At 42.2% G+C, this 23,329-nt stretch overlaps 1 protein-coding gene across 1 annotated transcript in view; it reads right to left on the bottom strand.

Moving 5' to 3' along the window:
- itga8 (integrin, alpha 8) overlaps nucleotides 1-23,329 on the bottom strand; it is a 285,429-nt gene that overhangs the window by 40,745 nt on the left and 221,355 nt on the right. The window contains exons 23-25 of the mRNA XM_060900203.1: nucleotides 10,366-10,446; nucleotides 5,145-5,250; nucleotides 3,501-3,659 (exon numbers count right to left, since the gene is read on the bottom strand). Coding sequence (XP_060756186.1) covers nucleotides 3,501-3,659; nucleotides 5,145-5,250; nucleotides 10,366-10,446 — 346 coding nt within the window. The remainder of the gene's footprint in view (nucleotides 1-3,500; nucleotides 3,660-5,144; nucleotides 5,251-10,365; nucleotides 10,447-23,329) is intronic.

Here is a 23,329-nt window from a genome sequence, read left to right as displayed (position 1 = left end):
TATTTATTGAGGAAAATGATCCAATATTACATATCTGTGAGTGGCAAAAGTATGTAAACCTCTAGGATTAGCAGTTAATTTGAAGGTGAAATTAGACTCAGGTGTTTTCAATCAGTGGGATGACAATCAGGTGTGAGTGGGCACCCTGTTTTATTTAAAGAACAGGGATCTATCAAAGTCTGATCTTCACAACACGTGTTTGTGGAACTGCATCATGACACAAACAAAGGAGATTTCTGAGGACCTCAGAAAAAGCGTTGATGCTCATCAAGGTTACAAAACCATCTCTAAAGAGTTTGGACTCCACCAATCCACAGTCAGACAGATTGTGTCCAAATGGAGGAAATTCAAGACCATTGTTACCCTCCCCAGGAGTGCTTGACCAACAAAGATCACTCCAAGAGCTAGGCATGTAATAGTTGGCGAGGTCACAAAGGACCTCACGGTAACTTCTAAGCAACTGAAGGCCTCTCTCACATTGGCTAATGTTAATGTTCATGAGTCCACCATCAGGAGAACACTGAACAACAATGGTGTGCATGGCAGGGTTGCAAGGAGAAAGCCACTGCTCTCCAAAAAGAGCATTGCTGCTCGTCTGCAGTTTGCTGAAGATCGTGTGGACAAGCCAGAAGTCTATTAGAAAAATGTTTTGTGGACGGATGAGACCAAAATAGAACTTTTTGGTTTAAATGAGAAGCGTTATGTTTAGAGAAAGGAAAGCACTGCATTCCAGCATAAGAACCTTATCCCATCTGTGAAACATGGTGGTGGTAGTATCATGGTTTGGGCCTGTTTTGCTGTATCTGGGCCAGGGCGGCTTGCCGTCATTGATGGAACAATGACTACGTTTACATGCACGTCCAAATCGAGCTGCTGTTGGTAATCGAGCAAAGGGTCCCAGCAGGGGTGCCAGAGAAATCCAATCCTACATGCACAAGTGAAATCGGGCTATTGTGCAAGGTGCATTGTGCACCCGAGCCACACGTGGCGCTACACGCCCCATCGTGTTGGTACACTTCCGGTTGTCGTCATGAAGAAGAGCTATAGTGTTGCCAGATACTGCTGACGTTTTCCAGCCCAAAACATGTTCAAATCCGCTAAAATGCACTTAAAACCCCCAATCTGGCAACACTAGCAGTTCCGTGTTCAAGCTGTTAGGCTTGCTCTAACAGACTATGGCTACAAACTGTCCGGCGCAGACCACTGTTTTGTAAGACAACTTATTTTGCACAATAATATTTTTCTAAAGTCCATTTTTTGCTTACAAAAAAATATATTTTTTTTGCTTACAATTTAACTTATGTCTTAATAAACACACAAAAAGTTCAATTGTTTTGTTTTTCTTGACATTCTTCAGATGTTGGATATATATATATATATATATATATATATATATATATATATATATATATACACACAAATACAATGACTTGTTTATGTACACAATTCACAGCTATGCAACAGCTGTACAGATGTATTTGGTGATACAGTAAGTGAGCTAAATTTTAACAGTGCAAACAATGCCACAAAAAGAAAAGATTCATGCCGTTGTCATGATTCGTTGTCATGCCGACCGAGGCTGTTGTGTTTCCCGCTTGTGGTCTCGTCACTCGTCACTTCCGGAAGTAGCTCGACAACTAGCTCGATAGGGTATACATGCACAAAGTAGCTCGGCAGAAATCGCATAAACTAGGTCGTGTAGCTCGATTCCGAGAAATCAAGTTCGGTTCAATTTCAGCCGAATTAAGGTGTATACATGGCATTTTGAACTTCGATTTCAGTCGAGCAACGGCAGAAATTCGATTCTCTCTATGTGCATGTAAACGTAGTGAATGAATTCTGAATTATACCAGCGAATTCTAAAGGAAAATGTCAGGACATCTGTCCATGAACTGAATCTCAAGAGAAGGTGGGTCACACAGCAAGACAATGACCCTAAGCACACAAGCTGTTCTACCAAAGAATGGTTAAAGAAGAATAAAGTTAATGTTTTGGAATGGCCAAGTCAAAGTCCTGACCTTAATCCAATCGAAATGTGGAAGGACCTGAAGCGAGCAGTTCATGTGAGGAAACCCACTAACATCCTAGAGTTGAAGCTGTTCTGTACGGAGGAATGGGCTAAAATTCCTCCGAGCTGGTGTGCAGGACTGATCAACAGTTACCGCAAATGTTTCAATGCAGTTATTGCTGCACAAGTATAATATTTTTTGTCTCATTTGTTTAACTGGGTTCTCTTTATCTACTTTTAGGACCTGTGTGAAAATCTGATGATGTTTTAGGTCATATTTATGCAGAAATATAGAAAATTCTAAAGGGTTCACAAACTTTCAAGCACTACTGTATTGTACTTGATACTTTATTCATGATATCTCTACTTGCCATATTTAGCTACGATATTTACAGTGTATGCAATTATATTATTATAAATTCAGAAGATATGGTCTGGGTCCAAGCTACACTCATGTAACAAGCCAGACCTCCAGTATTCACTGGAGAGTCTCATATCTTTTCTTTTGTTTGTTTTTGTTAAAAACACAACCAAGACCCACCTAATCTCGAGCACACTGGCAAACAAGCAAGATTCTTGTTTACTTACCTCTAACTGCTTCCAACAAAACTCTTGTATAACATATTATGACAGGATTTTGTCGACATTTTTATGTCCATTGACTGTGAAAAACTGTTTGTGATCTTGAACAGTGTTCAAAGATTAACGTTGAGCCTGGAAACTGTCACATACTGGATACAGACGTGTACAGAGCCAATCAGATTGCAGCCTCCAACATTCTGAAGGTTGTTGCCAGAAACGTGTACAAAAGGGATCAGACACTCATTAGTCTGTTGGCAGAGGTCTTAAAGCTGTAACTAAGTGGGTAATGAGTTGTTTCATGACTGTCAAGTTTATATCATCACGAAAGGTTTATTACCTCTGCTAAAGAGGTTATGTTTTCGGTGCGGTTTATTAGTCTGTCTTTTTGTTTGTTTGTCTGTCTTGCACAAAACAGACCAACCTGATTTCCATGAAACTTGGTGGAAAGGTGTAGCATGGGCCGAGTAAGAACCCATAAAATTCTGGAGCAGATCTAAGTCATGGGGAGGATCCATGAATTTATTTTTGCGAGATACGGCATTTGGACTTCGCGATAGTCTGCGCTCAACAATGCCAATTCAACACATCTTAAAGTCTAGTACATAGCAGTGAAGTTCAATCATGATGAAACATAGCCAATGTAGAAATACGATGACTTGATATCACAATCCACATTCACAGGTATCAGTAATCGTCTGGGATACACATATAATTTGAATAATTTTGGAAGCATACCTGGACATATAAAGTGGTTGTGGCTGCAAATTTGCATACCATAGTAAACTATTGTCCTTGGTGGAGGTCTGTGCTCTCCAAGTGCCCTTGGAGGGTTTTTTTATGCATTTATTTGCCTTAAATCATATCCGATACCACTGCTAATCATCAATTCTATAACTTGAGTGTGTGTTACCTCAAGTCCCAGTGGGTTAAGTGAGCCGTTGATGTGACAGCGAATCGGTCCATCAGTGATGATCTCCATGGCATAGAGCAAATGCTCGTCTCGATGACGACTGGGCCATCCCACCTTCAAAACTGTGCCACTCACAGAACTTGGACCTTTATTATACAGCTGAATGCATTTGCATTACGTGTTGAGGGTCAGACAGGGATAAAAGAAATGACAGAATATTTTATTAGTCAGTTATTAAGCTGACAGTCAGTTCTCAGTCAGTAAAAAAAATTCACAATAGGATAATATCCTAACAATATACCAGTTCATTCTGTTCACATTCACTGGGTATGAGCAATCGCGCGCTCTGATTGGCTACACCACTACTAGGATATCAGCTCATATACCGTGAGTAGAGAAAAACAAAATGGCGGCGCGTGTTGCTGAACCAACCGAGGACAAAATAAAACAAAACCCGCAAAATTGTTATCAAGTATTGAAAAGAAAAGAATATAGTTTTTTGTTTTTTTCCTCCCATTATCTCCTGTTCCACACTCCAACCCAGTTGGTGGTGGTAATGCACCTTTAAGTTGGTTTGCCAACCACCAACAAAACCCTAAAGAAGAACCCCAAAAAATACCAAAAAAGCAACAAAATTATGGAATAGAAGTATCTGATGGTAAGAATGTATCTTTTAAAAAAAAATTCAAGAATTATTATGATCGCATTTTTCACAAATTCCTGCTGTCATTTCGGCGGTTTGTTTACATTCTAAGCAGAAATTATTTTGTCAGACGTTTTGTATAAAGTTTTTATTTATCATATTTGCAAAAAATAAAAATGCTCTGTTTCTCAAAATCCAGTGAATGTGGATAGAATAAAACAGTTATTCCACTCAAATCTCATCGTACACGGCTTATAGCCAACTCAGTGCGATGCGTCTCGTCGGCTATCAGCTCATGTACGACTCGATTTCGTGGAATAACTGTTAAATATCATCACGCTCCTAAATTATAATGTGACATTTAATTGGATCTGACAACTATGATGCAATGTTAAAAGCCAATGAAATGTCTAGCACTGAAAGCTAGCTAAAAACAAATGGTGCTTGGTGAAGTCAAACTCTGCTTGCACTAACATGTGGTATGATGCACAGCATCTGGCGAACATGACGGCCAATTAAAACTATTATTAGCTCCGGGACTGAACGAGCTTGCGTCTTGATTGTTCTTCACAAACAAACAAGTGAAGACATGATCCAGGATATGCTTAGGTAGTTGCTCAGGGTCCTCATTGTATTTCTAGAACTCAAGACCTTAATTTGTAGTAGTTTCAGTCAAGTTTCCGTCAAAAGTAAAGATTGCTTTAGAGTGAACCATGAGCATCTCTTTATTGCTGTCTGCTTGGAGGTAATAATATGACCTTGATTAATAATGACTCCTTGGCCAGTTTGTATATGGGTGTTTTATAAGTAATAGATACGACTGGTCTGGATGGCTTTGATCAGATGCTTATATTTGAAGCTTGTGTGTGTTTACTGTTTTTTTCAGTTGAATGGAGCAGCACTGATGCTCTTCCTCTATTCTGCGAAGCAAATTATTCCATGTGATGCACTTCCTCTTGGCTACTGCAGCCACCTGTGAGTGTGTGCGTGTGTGTACGTACCTCGTAGATATGCTGGATCTGAGGACCAACATCATCCTCTCTGACTGGCTTCTCTTTGGGCTCCCAGTGAGGAAAAGGAAGAACTACTTGAGCTGGGAGAGAGACACTAATTGAGAGAGAGAGAGAGAGAGAGAGATTGTTAACTCCTATAACTCACCTTACAAGATTGTGAAGATTTACTGATATATTTATTTATATATAATTTTGCCCCGGCGGCACGGTGGTGTAGTGGTTAGCGCTGTCGCCTCACAGCAAGAAGGTCCTGGGTTCGAGCTCCGTGGCCGGCGAGGGCCTTTCTGTGTGGAGTTTGCATGTTCTCCCCGTGTCCGCGTGGGTTTCCTCCGGGTGCTCCGGTTTCCCCCACAGTCCAAAGACATGCAGGTTAGGTTAACTGGTGACTCTAAATTGACCGTAGGTGTGAATGTGAGTGTGAATGGTTGTCTGTGTCTATGTGTCAGCCCTGTGATGGCCTGGCGACTTGTCCAGGGTGTACCCCGCCTTTCGCCCGTAGTCAGCTGGGATAGGCTCCAGCTTGCTTGCGACCCTGTAGAAGGATAAAGTGGCTACAGATAATGAGATGAGAGATAATTTTGCCCTGTATTTGTAACACATGCATTCCAACTTAGGACAATTAATGTAGCCGATTCACCTACCTGCAGTTTTCTGGGTGGAAAACACTACTACATATACCCATGTGTGCATATCTGTGTTTATTCTATCCACATTCACGTGCTCTGATTGGCTACTCTACTACTAGGCTATCAGATCATCTCATCTCATTATCTCTCACTGCTTTATCCTGTTCTACAGGGTCGCAGGCAAGCTGGAGCCTATCCCAGCTGACGACGGGCGAAAGGCGGGGTACACCCTGGACAAGTCGCCAGGTCATCACAGGGCTGACACATAGACACAGACAACCATTCACACTCACATTCACACCTACGGTCAATTTAAAGTCACCAGTTAACCTAACCTGCATGTCTTTGGACTGTGGGGGAAACCGGAGCACCCGGAGGAAACCCACACGGACACAGGGAGAACATGCAAACTCCACACAGAAAGGCCCTCGCCGGCCACGGGGCTCGAACCTGGACCTTCTTGCTGTGAGGTGACAGCGCTAACCGCTACACCACCGTGTCACCCGCGATCAACTCATGACAAGAAAAAAACAAAATGGCAGAGCGTGTTGCTGAACCAACCGAGGACGAAATAAAAACTCTGCTTGAAAACAACCCCCCCCCCAAAAAAAAAAGTGCAACAAAATATGGAATAAAAGTATTTGATGGTAAGAACATATCTTTTTCAAAAAAAATTCAAGAATTATTAATTATAACATTTTTCACAAATAGCTCCTGTCATTTCACCATTTTCTATAAAGTTTTTATTTATCGAATTTGCAAAAAATAAAAATAAAAATGCTGTTTCTCAAAATCCAGTGAATGTGGATAGAATAAAACAGTTATTCCACTCAATCTCGTCGTACATGGCTTATAGCCGACTCAGTGCTACGCGCCTCGTCAGCTATCAGCTCATGTACGACTTGATTTCGTGGAATAACTTAATTACAGTGGTGCTTGAAAGTTTGTGAACCCTTTAGAATTTTCTATATTTCTGCATAAATATGACCTAAAACATCATCAGATTTTCACACAAGTCCTAAAAGTAGATAAAGAGAACCCAGTTAAACAAATGAGACAAAAACATTATACTTGGTCATTTATTTATTGAGGAAAATGAGCCAATATTACATATCTGTGAGTGGCAAAACTATGTGAACCTTTGCTTTCAGTATCTGGTGTGACCCCCTTGTGCAGCAGTAACTGCAACTAAATGTTTCCGGTAACTGTTGATCAGTCCTGCACACCGGCTTGGAGGAATTTTAGCCCATTCCTCCGTACAGAACAGTTTCAGCTCTGGGATGTTGGTGGGTTTCCTCACATGAACTGCTCACTTCAGGTCCTTCCACAACATTTCGATTGGATTAAGGTCAGGACTTTGACTTGGCCATTCCAAAACATTAACTTTATTCTTCTTTAACCATTCTTTGGTAGAACGACTTGTGTGCTTAGGGTCGTTGTCTTGCTGCATGACCCACCTTCTCTTGAGATTCAGTTCATGGACAGATGTCCTGACATTTTCCTTTAGAATTCGCTGGTATAATTCAGAATTCATTGTTCCATCAATGATGGCAAGCTGTCCTGGCACAGATGCAGCAAAACAGGACCAAACCATGATACTACCACCACCATGTTTCACAGATGGGATAAGGTTCTTATGCTGGAATGCAGTGTTTTCCTTTCTCCAAACATAACGCTTCTCATTTAAACCAAAAAGTTCTATTTTGGTCTCATCCATCCACAAAACGTTTTTCCAATAGCCTTCTGGCTTGTCCACGTGATCTTTAGCAAACTGCAGATGAGCAGCAATGTTCTTTTTGGAGAGCAGTGGCTTTCTCCTTGCAACCCTGCCATGCACACCATTGTTGTTCAGTGTTCTCCTGATGGTGGACTCACGAACATTAACATTAGCCAATGTGAGAGAGGCCTTCAGTTGCTTAGAAGTTACCCTGGGGTCCTATGTGACCTCGCCGACTATTACACGCCTTGCTCTTGGAGTGATCTTTGTTGGTCGACCACTCCTGGGGAGGGTAACAATGGTCTTGAATTTCCTCCATTTGGACACAATCTGTCTGACTGTGGATTGGTGGAGTCCAAACTCTTTAGAGATGGTTTTGTAACCTTTTCCAGCCTGATGAGCATCAACAAGGCTTTTTATGAGGTCCTCGGAAATCTCCTTTGTTCGTGCCATGATACACTTCCACAAATGTGTGTTGTGAAGATCAGACTTTGATAGATCCCTGTTCTTTAAATAAAACAGGGTGCCCACTCACACCTGATTGTCATCCCATTGATTGAAAATACCTGACTCTAATTTCACCTTCAAATTAACTGCTAATCCTAGAGGTTCACATACTTTTGCCACTCACATATGTAATATTGGATCATTTTCCTCAATAAATAAATGACCAAGTATAATATTTTTGTCTCATTTGTTTAACTGGGTTCTCTTTGTCTACTTTTAGGACTTGTGTGAAAATCTGATGATGTTTTCGGTCATATTTATGCAGAAATATCGAAAATTCTCAAGGGTTCACAAACTTTCAAGCACCACTGTACATGCATTTTTTTATATCTTCGTGGAGACCAATGTTTCACCACAAGAATATGAATACCTGGCAGTTTTGATTTGAAGATCTGACAGTGGGTGTACGAGGGTACCTCAAAAAGTCCTCGGCCTCACCCAGAAAACATTGCAGGAGAAAGATTGTTCTTGCATTATTTTTCAACATAGTCTCCTTTAACTTCGATGCACTTGGTCCACTGATGTTCAAGCTTCTCTGTCCCTTTGTGGAACGAGGTCACATCTTGAGCCTCCAGATCCTCCTGAACAGCATGGATGACTTCATCACCACTCTGAAAACTGTGACCACGCGAGTGTGATTTCAGTTTGGGAAACAGACAGAAGTCAGACGGTGCCAGGTCGGGCGAGTAAGGTGCATGGGGCAACAGTTTAAATCCACATTTGGCTGCTTCTGCCCCTGCCATCTGTGCTGTGTGGATGGGCGCATTGTCCTGGAGCAATAGCAAATCAGCTTGAAGATATTCCTCTCTTTTTTTCTGTGATTGCTTCTTTAATTTGAGTTTTTGTGGACAGTGATATAAGGCTTCATAGTGTACAGTTTTTCCTCAAAATGGGAGTTACGCCCCTTGGGTGAGGCCGAGAACTTTATGAAGTATTCTCGTATGTATATTTTTGATCCTGTATATATAATTTTGACCCTGTGTTGATTTCCAAAAACCCACAATAAATTAAAACTTCTGCACCAAATTATTTTTTATTTCTATTACAGATGTATGTTGTCCAATCATTCTGCCACTGAAAAAGAACAGTTCAAATGAATCTTTCAAAACCCAATATTGTCATGACATTAGGGGTGTTCACACGGCACATATTTGCATCGATGCTGCACTGATGTATTTTGTTGCGATATATCTTACACCGGTGTAAATTTTGTGGAGCGTTCACACGTCACAACCCTGCTTACTAGAGAGAAGCGTGTTAGCACCGGTGCAGCCCCACTTGCGTTCACACGGCAGTTTTTGCGACCGTGCTATACGATAGTAATAATGCGGAAATGAAATATGCGCATGCGTGAAAATGTACTTCCTTTTCTCGGTTGTCATGGCATCACCAAGTGCCGGGAAAACAACGTGGATGAAGACACCAGTGTTGCCAGATCCTGCTGACGTTTTCCAGCCCAAAATATGTTCAAATCTGCCAAAATGCACTTAAAACCGCCCAATCTGGCAACACTGGAAGACACGCAGTTCTGTTGTTGTTGATCTTCGCCATTTTGGAAGCGCAAAATACCAGGATGCAAATTATGCAATGCCCGTATGTAATCAACTCTCCTCACGCGTAGCGAGTCTACCCCTGTAGCGTTCAGACGTCCCATTTTATATCGGTGCTGCCCCGCAAACTAGCATTTACTCCGGAGTAAATTTCTTAAACCACCTCCCGAGCAGGGTTAGATTTGCACCGGTTTAAGCAGCTTTCAGGGGCTACACCGGTATAACTTTGTACCGTGTGAACGCTCTACCGGGGCAGCCCCGGTGCTACACCGGAGTAAAAGTTGCCGTGTGAACACCCCTATTCATGTCCCTGTATGCAAACTTCTGACTGCAACTGTATGTAAAAAAAAAAAAAAAGTATCATTATTATTATTATTATTAAAACAGGGCGGCACGGTGGTGTAGTGGTTAGCGCTGTCGCCTCACAGCAAGAAGGTCCGGGTTCGAGCCCCGTGGCCGGCGAGGGCCTTTCTGTGTGGAGTTTGCATGTTCTCCCCGTGTCCGCGTGGGTTTCCTCCGGGTGCTCCGGTTTCCCCCACAGTCCAAAGACATGCAGGTTAGGTTAACTGGTGACTCTAAATTGACCGTAGGTGTGAATGTGAGTGTAAATGGTTGTCTATGTGTCAGCCCTGTGATGACCTGGCGACTTGTCCAGGGTGTACCCCGCCTTTCGCCCGTAGTCAGCTGGGATAGGCTCCAGCTCGCCTGCGACCCTGTAGAACAGGATAAAGCGGCTAGAGATAATGAGATGAGATGAGATTATTAAAACATGAGAGAACGAGCTGAAAGAAGTGGTGTGTTCTTCTCACCCTCTGATGTCCACCTGTGCTCGTGCGATGATGTTGAGAGTCAAATTCACAAGGTTACTCTTCGGGTTATCTTTATTGGTGCTGGAAGACACAAACACAAATGCGCAAACAAAGTCACAAAAGGTTAGCCTTGCGTCTATATCATGGAGCGATATAGTGTTTACAGAAGAAAGTAGTATCCATTGAATAATTCACTTTCCTTGTATAAGCATGTGTTCACTTCATGTTACGATTACTGATGACAACTCAGAGAGTCTACTTGTAGTTTTCTCGTCTATTTTCTCCAACTTGAAAATTTGTTGTTTCATCGACAACACACTCAATATCTCAATGGTTTCACTGCTAGATATTAAAGCTAACAGTTCATTAAACCATATTTTAAATGTCATTCACTGGTTTATGATGCTAAATAGCTAAACTATGACACTAAAATATATCTAAAGCTGACTGCAGGTTGGCCTAGTGGTTAGTGTGTCTGCCTCTTGATCGCGAGTTCTACTCACGGTTGTGCCGTACCAAAGACCATCATAAAAATGGTACCTATTGCCGTCTGGTGAATTAGGTTGATATTCTTAAAAGGGATTTTGTTTTTTGGGGGGACTAATTTAAAAAAAAAAAAAAAAAAAGAGACTTGGATTTTTTAAGGGGTTCATAAAAGAACAAAAACACTTCAACAACCCTTCTCTATATCTTCTGTCCTCTTATACCTTTCTACCCAGAATTACACTTCCATAACTGTCTTTCTGCCTGTCTACAATTTAGATTTTCTTTTTTTCCTTGCTTTTTACTGGCCTTGCTGGGAAGTGAACTCAGGACCTTCTGCATTGAAGTCCACCACCCTACCACTACAGCACAGAGGACTCAGTGATTTAAAAAAAAAAAGAAAAAAGAAAGAAATCAAACATTCCACTTGACTACCCAACCTGAACCCTAACACTCCATCCTAATTCACCTAGGTAAATCTAGAAATCACTAAGATGATCCAAATTCGCCTGGTTTGGGGGGAAAAAAAAAAATCACCTGTTAAAATTTTTATATAGGCGGCACGGTGGTGTAGTGGTTAGCGCTGTTGCCTCACAGCAAGAAGGTCCGGGTTCGAGCCCCGTGGCCGGCGAGGGCTTTTCTGTGCGGAGGTTGCATGTTCTCCCCGTGTCCGCGTGGGTTTCCTCCGGGTGCTCCGGTTTCCCCCACAGTCCAAAGACATGCAGGTTAGGTTAACTGGTGACTCTAAATTGACCGTAGGTGTGAATGTGAGTGTGAATGGTTGTCTGTGTCTATGTGTCAGCCCTGTGATGACCTGGCGACTTGTCCAGGGTGTACCCCGCCTTTCACCCGTAGTCAGCTGGGATAGGCTCCAGCTTGCCTGCGACCCTGTAGAACAGGATAAAGCGGCTAGAGATAATGAGATTATATATATATATATATATTAGTGCTGTCAAGCGATTAAAATATTTAATCGCGATTAATGTCGCGACTGTCATAGTTAACTCGTGATTAATCGCAATTTAATCGCACATTTTTGTCACATGAAAAATCATTGTAATTCTCTTATCAGCATAAAAAAGTGAATGGGCTTGCTTTGTACCAATGTTTTTTTTTTTATTGCAGAGCATAACACTACGGAGCCGTAGAGGGGACATGGTGAATAAAAAAATAAAGCGTGGGAACGACTTATAAGGCATGTGCACGAGATATTAATGCGCGCGCACGAGTTATAACCCGTGCGCACGCTTTGCGTTAAGGCGTGCGCTCGGGTAATTAAAAGTGAGGGGACGAGTTACTACGGCTCCGTATAACACGTCTTGTCACAGCCACTGCAAAGTCGGGCTGGAGCCGCCAATGGGAAAACGAAACCAAAGCCGAGCACCGTGGCTCTTCGTCCCGAGGCCCGGCAGCGCGCCCTGCCCGCGCTGGTTCTTTGGGGGCAGGGCAGAGGACTCTGGCTGTGTGGGGCGTGGCATTACAGTCTAGCTGCTATCGTTTTTCTAAGCAAAGTCTCTGTTCCAAGTTCCTGGCAGTTTCAAAAGCTTATGAAAAACCTACATCATGTCACAGAGCGTTAATCTCGCAATAAAAAAATTATCGCCGTTAAAATTGAGTCAAGTTAACGCGTTAATAACGCGACATTTTTGACAGCACTAATATATATATATATATATATATATGGACTGTCATTTCTCTTTACTTAGTTGAGCAGTTCTTGACATAATATGGATTACTACAGTTGTGGAATAGGGCTATTTACTGTATTTTTATTATTTACTGTTTGATCTCAAACACATTCAGAAGGCAAGAAACTCGTCCACTAATTAACTTTTGACGAGGCACAACCGTTCATTGAAAAGCATTCCAGGTGACTACCTCATGAAGCTGGTTAAGATAATGCCAAGTGTGCAAAGCGTCATCAAGGAAAACGGTGGCTACTTTGAAGAGTCTAAAATACGTAAATATATAGCTGTGTGTTGAATTTATACTCAGAAAATTCAGAATTTCCAAGTAGTAATTACAGGTTTAATAAATGCGAGTGTTTTTTTCTGAGTTGAAAACTCTTAATTCCAACATGAAGTAAAAGACAATGGGTCTCAGAAAGCGAAACATTCCATGATAAGTGTATGGTTGTCCTTTGGGGAGTAATAAGAGTTGTGTGTGTGCGTGCATGTGTGAATGCTGGTTGGACTACAACAATAGCGTTTTCAGCAGAAACTGTATTTGTGCCAAAGTTCTCCATGTCAACTGTCTCGCCAGTCATTCAACTGAGAACTGCAAAAACTGAAACTAACCACACACTCGCACTCGTCATCAAAAACATCATTATCTGCCCTAAAAGTATGTGCACACACACACACAGACGGTTGCTGAAGTCTGGAGCTAGTTGTTTACACATGTGTCAGTCTTAAAGGAAGCTTCAGAGCTTCAGTAGTGATCTGGCTCATCCTCAGTAGATAAAACAGACCAGCACCACACACACTCACAGTCCACACTCTTCCCAGTGTCATAACAGTGCTGTGAGGAACAAAGGACAGACACACAAGTCAAAGGACATCAGAGACTGACAGTGTGTATACGTGCACAACTCCAGATCACAGATATAACACAAAGCTGTGCCGATCGAATAACTGGCAAGTAATCTCCTCTGACTGGTGAGTAATATACTCACAAGTCCACAAATAAAACACAAACACTCAGTGGCTATTAAATAAAAACAGTTGTTTCTGCCAGACAGGCTGGTCTAGGTATTCCAGAAACTTCTGATCAACTGGGATTTCCACGCACAACAGAATCTACACAGAGTTTCTTCAAGAGTAAACAACTTGTTGATGAAACAGGTCAGAAGAAAATGGTCAGACTGGCCGGAAGGCTACAGTGACGCTCTTTCCAACCGTGGTGAGCAGAAAAGCATCTGAGAACTCACAACATATGAGACCTTAAGGCAGATGGGCTACAAGAGCAGAAGACCACATCAGGATCCACTCCTGTCAGTCAAGAACAGAAATCTGAGGCTACAGACTCCCAGAAACCACACAGCTAAAAATTGCAAAATGATCAGGCGACATTTTTTCCAATTTTCAACTGTCCACTAACACTTCATGTTAACCATTGGGGTTTTTATTTTTCCCTATTTAGTTGTACTTTGTCAGCTCATTTGTATGCTTGGCTTGTTTTCCTTTGCTGTTGGCTGATTGTTGTTACTTCAACAGAATTTTACACTAGGTGTTATTCTGTCGCTTGTCCATTTGGTCCTCAGCACGCTTCTATATGGCAGCGGGACTTGGACGACATACGCCAGACAAGAGAAGTGACTCAACACCTTCCATCGGCGCTGTCTCAGACGTATCCTCCAGATCAAGTGGCAGGAGAAAGTGGCTAACAGAGAGGTCCTTAAGTGTACTGGAATTCCTAGCTTGGTAGCCTGAGATACCTCAGGTGGCTTGGTCATGTTCGACGGATGGAGCCAGGTCAAATTCCAAGGGACATACTTTACAGGATCTCGCTCAGTTGGACATCCGCAACTTCAATACAACGATGTCTGAAAAAGGGACATGCAGCTAACCGACATCAACACTAACAACTCAGAATACATCGCAGACAGTCGCGATGAATGGAGAGCTCGAGTCAGAGATGGAGTGCAGAGAACCACAGAAACGTCCAGCTCACTGAGAACAGAACCAGAAGTAATGCAAGGGCAGCCTCTATAACAGCACCATCTACCTTTATCTGCAGACAGTGCGGAAGAGACTGTCACTCTAGAGTGGGTCTGCATAGCCGCTCTAGAAGGTGCTCTTCCAACTCCTAGTGTTATACCATCATCTCCCGAGATGGACGGATACCAACAACATTCAGTACTAGAACTTTCTTGTCTAGAAGTTCGGCACTTCTTGTCCCTGACTTTTGCACTTGTTGTACATTGCTCTGGATAAGAGTGTCTGCTAAATGCAGTGGTGAACCGTTACTATTAGAGATGGGACTTCAGCTCAGCCAAAACTTAGCCAGACACACCAAAAAAGCAACAGAGCAAAGGATTAGTGGCTGGCTGCCAGGTGGCTCCGTTGTGTGTAGCTGTCAATGTTGATTTCAAAAGTAACTCAATAATTTACAGAGGGAAATGAATACTTAAGTCTGAGTGAAAAATACTGTGGCAAGCGTGCGTGGAAGAAGAGTCTGGAGACAGAAATCTTAGTTTCTTGGTCGCTGCTCTCGATAGCACTGGCTTGACTGCTCTATTAGCATTCGCTAAAGGCCTCTGCATGCTCTTGCGACAAGGCTTTCGCAGATAGCTTTTCGCAGACAGTTGTAATTTATTGTTGAGCGGGGCAATAGGCGTGCGCGATGTTATTCACCGGCACAACGCAAGGGGGTGCGAAGTCGCTAGGAGTAGTTGGTGGGTGTGGTTAGTGGAGTGTTTATCCTCCGGTTACTTATAATGACTAGAACTTTTTTTTTTTATAATGACTAGAACTGGAGTCGTATAGATGTACGTACTTCCTCAATCAACCGCTCTTCATGCTGCTCCATCTTCGCTCGTGTTTTTAAAAATGCCGGTCGTGAAAACAAAACAAACCGGGAAAGTAGGGAAGCGGAAGTGCGTGTACAGCGGGTAGAGTGGACCAATCAGAGCCCTCTTGTCTGCGGCGCTGTCTGCGAGGCTTCTGCGGTGGTCACAATTTTTGGGAGGTGCGCGCAGAGCATCTGCGAAGGTGGGGGGGCTATGCAGACACTGTCTGCGACACCGTCTGCGAGGACTGGGTTGTCAGCATAAATTGGCCTTGACACTACTGATGAACGCTACACCGGCTGGAAGGTGACTTCACTGCTGCACTGACGGTGCCAACTCGCAGTTAAACTCGCGTTAGCCTTCGAGTAGGCCTAGGGTGATAATTTTTTGGTCCCTCCCACTATAAATCAAAATCTGATTGATTGATTAATTAATCTCTCACTTCCTACACAGACAGACACTGCCATGGGCTTCTGTCCTGGCAGTGAAGTCCTAACCAATGAGTGAGCCAGCTCTAAACTCTTCTCTGCCTAGAGACAACAAGCAAAAATATCTCATTGGATAACTTGATTTAAGGGTTCAGGACAGTAACTCTTTCATTTCTGAAGCAAATTTGATAGAAAATGAGGCCAAATTCGAATTAGAAGAGAATAATTATCATGAAATTATGAAAGAATGAAAGCAATTAAAGAATGAAAAAATTAAATATAACATTTGAAATACTGATATGTTTGGACCTTCTCTGAAGGCCTAGAAGGCCCTGATGGTTCCCCTCTGGCTAAATGCCTGTAATGTAATGGAATGTCCAATTTCAGAGAGTTTGTGACACCATTTGTGGCTCCATTAAGAAACAACAGTAAAACATTCACCTTATTTTTGAGAGATTGTGAATTCGAAATCAAACCATGCCACAGCCATCTTAACCAGCTCAGGAAGGGGTGGCCTTCCTCTGTCAATCAGTGTGACATGAGCGCTCGTCTACAGACTGGCAGTTGGTGCTCTCCTCTAAGTATGTCAAACCACTCTATGATGAAAAGTTTCAGTGGAAACATTGAACATCCAACCAACTTTCATTCAGTCAACTTGACAATTTTGCGATAACAGCAGGTCCATAAGTGTTTTACTGTGTGTCCAGTGTTGAATGGACTCCCAGTAGGATTTACACCTGGTCACTTTTTATATGTGTTATGAGTAAGGAATTATATCCAGCTAGGAAATATTGACAAACAGATCCAAGGCGGATTTAAAACCACTTCAGGAAGTCTAAGACGTAACTTAGCCAGATGTTATATGAGAGTAAATACATTCGTCTCTCCAAGCCCATCAGTACTCATCACTGCTGTGCAAAGAAAAAAACATGATATTGAATCGAAATTCGGACCTATAGCAATAAACATGGATGATAAGATAATATCTGTTGTAATGAACAAGTATGCCCCGTTTTCACTGGGGGCAGTTTGAAGGCACCTTAGAAGACAGGAAACGAGAGTCTGATCCGTTTCGAACGGTCCTTGATGTCTTGCTGTTATGTTGTTGGACATCCTCCTGAGGCAGCATTTTCCTTGTTTGGAATGCACCAATAGTTTTCTTTTTTCCATGGGGACTTAGTCTGTTTTCATTTTGGTTTTATTATTTTTGCCCAAAGGCTAGAGCAGGCTGAAGGTTTAGACCCTGGGTATATTCAAAACAGGGAAAGTACTGCCTCAGGAGGATGTCCAACAACATGATAATGAGGCATCAAGGACTATTCAAAACTGTTTGAACTCTCATTTCCTGTTTTCTAAGATGTCTTCAAAAATCACCCTCAGATGGAGGCAACATTTGACCGTGAGCTGGCCTTGTGGTTAGTGTGGCTGCCTCTCAACTGGGAGATTGCAAGTTCCACTCGCGGTCGGGTCATACCAAAGACCATCATAAAAACGGTACCTGCTGCTGTCTGGCAAGGCATGCTGCAATACAGATGCAGGTGGGGAGTCAAATTCTTGCGGTTACCAGAGGGCTAGCTCCCCACTGTAACCCTAGCTGTATAATAGGTGAGAGGATGAGGGCTATAGAACTGGGGATCGGCACCGCCCAATGCGCCTTAAGGGCCTGGTTAGTACTGGGATGAGAGACTGCCTGGGAAGACCTGGTCCTGGCATGGGAAGGACTTTGTCTTTGACTTCCGAAGGCAACATTAATGTATCCTTGATGCCAGCTATTACCTATAAATCTGTGTAGCAACTCTGTTGCCTTCAAGCTAAGGAAAAAATAAAAAAAGATGGTGGATCAAACTTCACCGAAAAGTGATTTCATATACAAATATATGTTTACCTCACCCATGATGGAGTAAGCGGGGTGAGGTATTGTAATCAGTGCAGTTTGTTTGTTTGTGTGTCTGCCTGTTAACGATCTAGCGTCTAGACGGTTGCACCGACTGACTTCAAATTTTCAGGGCAGGTGGACAATGGTCCATAGATTACCCGATTAAATTTTAGGGGTAATTGAGTCAAGGTGAAGGTCAAGGTCACCGGAAAGGTCAACCTTTCGGTCAAAATAACATTTTCCATTATAACTCAAAAATGGTTGCCAATAGACAAATGTTTACTATTACGAGCATATAGGAACTCCCATATGGCCTTTCATTTGGCGCCATGATCTGTGACCTTGAAAGGTCAAACTCAAGGTCACGGATTTTCAGAGGGTTGTAACTTGAAAACGGTTGATGGTAGACAGATATTTACCATTATCAACTTATAGGAAGTGCCATATGGGCTTTCATTTGGCACCATGATCTTTGACCTTGAATGACTCTGAAATGTCAAACTCAAGGTCATGGATTTTCATAGGATTAGAACCTGACAGCTGATGCTTGAGAAATATTACCAGGATCAACATATAGGTATAAAATAAGTGCTGCCGGATAAAGTTTGTTTTGGGCTTTTTTCACTTAGATTTTTGAAAAGTTACAAGAAATAAACATTGCGCTATCTTATAACCATGTGACTGTAACCAAATAAATTGGTTTGATCTGATCTGTGAGGTATCTGTTAGCCAACTAGCTAACTCTTTGGTTTAATTACACAGCATGCTGACATCACACATTATCATAAACGCTGTCCTAAAAAGGTCTTTCAAAACAAACGTCCTTAAAAAGAGGCCTTCGGTCGAAAGTCCTGCCTTATGAGACACCCGTCTATTATGGCAGTAAGGCAACGAGGCAGCAACCTTCTGTTTCGAACGCAGCCACCGTTGCCTTGTGACACGAACTTCTTGGAGTTTGTTTTCTCTCAAAACCTAAGAGGAACTCTCTCACAAACTCTATAGTACAGTATAACATGGCATTTCTCAACTGGTGGGTCAATGCTTACCTCAGCATTTCTATGTAAATTACATAGAAATGGCACCGTATGAGTAAAATTGCAATGTAATTACACGTAGCACTGGCCGCTAACTAGCTTTTCTCCACAGTGAGAAATGGAAACCTTGTGTCACAGCTTGTGAATTCTCAAGAGTACGACTACTTTTCATAAAAAATGGTGAACAGGACACCATTTGAGCATAGCTCCGGATCACAGTAACTAGCAGGTGGAAGTTTTATTAGTTGCACTCACAGAAAGAAAGACAACATTATTCAAGCATTCGGTTTCTCTCTCGCTCTTTCCTGCATTTGTTTCTTCTCAAGTGATAATGGAGATGATTTCTTTGGACAGTGACATGTACTTAACATAAACCATCTGGTTTGCTCACACACACACACACACACACACACACACACACACACACACACACACACACACACACACACACACACACACACACTACAGTGGAGTGGCTTTGGGGTATGAGATCAAACCATAAGGGAGATTTTCCTCCCTGCCTTCTCCTAGATTAGCAGTGTGCCAGCTTCTCACAACATCCCCTTATAACATACTCCTCCTGCAATGTGTGTGTGTGTGTGTGTGTGTGTGTGTGTGTGTGTGTGTGTGTGTGTGTGTGTGTGTGTGTGTGTGTGTGTGTGCGCGCGCGTGTGTGTGCACGCACGTGTGAGACAACACAGGATCAAGGGATATTATAACACATGTTCTCCAATGCCCCCCTAAAGAGCGGACAAGGACAAGCAAAAGAATGAATGTTTGGACATCTGTGAATGTGTGTGTGCGCGCACGCGTGTGTGTGTGAGAGAGAGACAGAACATGGTTTTGCTCTTATGCCTCAAGTCTTTCCTGGAGCAGGAAGAAATTTTGAGAAATGTGTGTGTGGTGATGCTGGTTGTCTGTCAGAACAAATTTTATTGTTCAAAAACCAGCTGAAGTTTCATTTTTATAGACACAAAAGCAATTTTGAAAACAAATTTGAATGTTTAAGACAGCATTCTGCTTTTAGTTAACAAATGTTAACACTAAAGTTGCTTTGGATTAATTAGTTGCCTGATGTGGCAAACGATCTTTGAATAAATGCATGTTAATTGAAGCCATTCTTAGATTTGACATATTTCATACATCAATTATGAAAAAAAAAAAGCATAGGTCGCAAAAAATACACCAATCTTTACTTAAGTAGAAGTATACTGTAGATACTTGTGTAAAAATCCGGGTTCGAGCCCCGTGGCCGGCGAGGGCCTTTCTGTGCGGAGTTTGCATGTTCTCCCCGTGTCCGCATGGGTTTCCTCCGGGTGCTCTGGTTTCCCCCACAGTCCAAAGACATGCAGGTTAGGTTAACTGGTGACTCTAAATTGACCGTAGGTGTGAATGTGAATGGTTGTCTGTGTCTATGTGTCAGCCCTGTGATGACCTGGCGACTTGTCCAGGGTGTACCCCACCTTTCGCCCGTAGTCAGCTGGGATAGGCTCCAGCTTGCCTGCGACCCTGTAGGACAGGATAAAGCGGCTAGAGATAATGAGATGAGATGAGATACAGGATAAAGCGGCTAGAGATAATGAGATGAGATGAGATACAGGATAAAGCGGCTAGAGATAATGAGATGAGATGAGATACATTTTATCCACATTCACTGGATATGAGCAATTGCATGTTCTGATTGGCTACTCTACTACTAGGCTATCAGCTCATATACCATGAGTAGAGAAAAACAAAATGGCGGAGCGTGTTGCTGAACCAACCAAGGATGAAATAAAAACTCTACTTGAAAACAAAAACCCCCCAAAATTAAAAAAGCACAACAAAATACGGAATAAAAGTATTTGATGGTAAAAACGTCTTTTTTATTTTTCAAGAATTATTATTATAGCATTTTTCACAAATTGCTACTGTCATTTCGCCGGTTTGTTTACATTTTAAGTGGAAATTATTTTGTTGTATGTTTTGTATAAAGTTTTTGTTTATCGAATTTGCAAAAATTAAAATTCTCTGTTTCTCAAAATCCAGTGAATGTGGACTGAATATAACAGTTATTCCACTCAATCTCGTCATACATGGCTTATAGCCAACTCGGTGCTACACGCCTCTTCGGCGATCAGCTCATGTACGACTCGATTTCGTAGAATAACTTAAATATTTGGGCTTGGCGTGTGCATACAGAAAGAGGCAAATCCATAATTTCTTAATTATTAAGTCACACCATATACAAGTTGCTCCACTGGAAATATTTTAATTGCCAAATACTTTGTGACTAATAAATGACACTTGTATGTGCAGTTGATTGATTAGCAGCTAGCTACAGTGGGGCAAAAAAGTATTTAGTCAGCCACCAATTGTGCAAGTTCTCCCACTTAAAAAGATGAGAGAGGCCTGTAATTTTCATCATAGGTACACTTCAACTATGAGAGACAGAATGGGGGGAAAGAATCCAGGAAATCACATTGTAGGATTTTTAATGAATTAATTGGTAAATTCCTCGGTAAAATAAGTATTTGGTCACCTACAAACAAGCAAGATTTCTGGCTCTCACAGACCTGTAACAACTTCTTTAAGAGGCTCCTCTGTCCTCCACTCGTTACCTGGATTAATGGCACCTGTTTGAACTCGTTGTCAGTATAAAAGACACCTGTCCACAACCTCAAACAGTCACACTCCAAACTCCACTATGGCCAAGACCAAAGAGCTGTCAAAGGACACCAGAAACAAAACTGTAGACCTGCACCAGGCTGGGAAGACTGAATCTGCAATAGGTAAGCAGCTTGGTGTGAAGAAATCAACTGTGGGAGCAATTATTAGAAAATGGAAGACATACAAGACCACTGATAATCTCCCTCGATCTGGGGCTCCACGCAAGATCTCACCCCGTGGGGTCAAAATTGATCGCAAGAACGGTGAGCAAAAATCCCACAACCACACAGGGGGACCTAGTGAATGACCTGCAGAGAGCTGGGACCAAAGTAACAAAGGCTACCATCAGTAACACACTACGCCGCCAGGGACTCAAATCCTGTAGTGCCAGACGTGTCCCCCTGCTTAAGCCAGTACATGTCCAGGCCCGTCTGAAGTTTGCTAGAGAGCATTTGGATAATCCAGAAGAGGATTGGGAGAATGTCATATGGTCAGATGAAACCAAAATAGAACTTTTTGGTAAAAACTCAACTTGTCGTGTTTGGAGGAGAAAGAATGCTGAGTTGCATCCAAAGAACACCATACCTACTGTGAAGCATGGGGGTGGAAACATCATGCTTTGGGGCTGTTTTTCTGCAAAGGGACCAGGACGACTGATCCGTGTAAAGGAAAGAATGAATGGGGCCATGTATCGTGAGATTTTGAGTGAAAACCTCCTTCCCATCAGCAAGGGCATTGAAGATGAAACGTGGCTGGGTCTTTCAGCATGACAATGATCCCAAACACACCGCCCGGGCAACGAAGGAGTGGCTTCGTAAGAAGCATTTCAAGGCCCTGGAGTGGCCTAGCCGGTCTCCAGATCTCAACCCCATAGAAAATCTTTGGAGGGAGTTGAAAGTCCGTGTTGCCCAGCGACAGCCCCAAAACATCACTGCTCTAGAGGAGACCTGCATGGAGGAATGGGCCAAAATACCAGCAACAGTGTGTGAAAACCTTGTGAAGACTTACAGAAAACGTTTGACTTCTGTCATTGCCAACAAAGGGTATATAACAAAAAGTACTGAGATGAACTTTTGTTATTGACCAAATACTTATTTTCCACCATAATTTGCAAATAAATTCTTTAAAAATCAGACAATGTGATTTTCTGGATATTTTTCTTCTCATTTTGTCTCTCATAGTTGAAGTGTACCTATGATGAAAATTACAGGCCTCTCTCATCTTTTTAAGTGGGAGAACTTGCACAATTGGTGACTGACTAAATACAACCCCGATTCCAAAAAAGTTGGGACAAAGTACAAATTGTAAATAAAAACGGAATGCAATGATGTGGAAGTTTCAAAATTCCATATTTTATTCAGAATAGAACATAGATGACATATCAAATGTTTAAACTGAGAAAATGTATCGTTTAAAGTGAAAAATTAGGTGATTTTAAATTTCATGACAACAACACATCTCAAAAAAGTTGGGACAAGGCCATGTTTACCACTGTGAGACATCCCCTTTTCTCTTTACAACAGTCTGTAAACGTCTGGGGACTGAGGAGACAAGTTGCTCAAGTTTAGGGATAGGAATGTTAACCCATTCTTGTCTAATGTAGGATTCTAGTTGCTCAACTGTCTTAGGTCTTTTTTGTCGTATCTTCCGTTTTATGATGCGCCAAATGTTTTCTATGGGTGAAAGATCTGGACTGCAGGCTGGCCAGTTCAGTACCCGGACCCTTCTTCTACGCAGCAATGATGCTGTAATTGATGCAGTATGTGGTTTGGCATTGTCATGTTGGAAAATGCAAGGTCTTCCCTGAAAGAGACGTCGTCTGGATGGGAGCATATGTTGCTCTAGAACCTGGATATACCTTTCAGCATTGATGGTGTCTTTCCAGATGTGTAAGCTGCCCATGCCACACGCACTAATGCAACCCCATACCATCAGAGATGCAGGCTTCTGAACTGAGCGCTGATAAAATTTGGGTCGTCCTTCT

Source organism: Neoarius graeffei, chromosome 19 (assembly GCF_027579695.1).
Source record: "Neoarius graeffei isolate fNeoGra1 chromosome 19, fNeoGra1.pri, whole genome shotgun sequence".
Lineage (NCBI taxonomy): Eukaryota > Metazoa > Chordata > Actinopteri > Siluriformes > Ariidae > Neoarius > Neoarius graeffei.
This window is presented reverse-complemented; position numbering and strand designations above follow the sequence as displayed.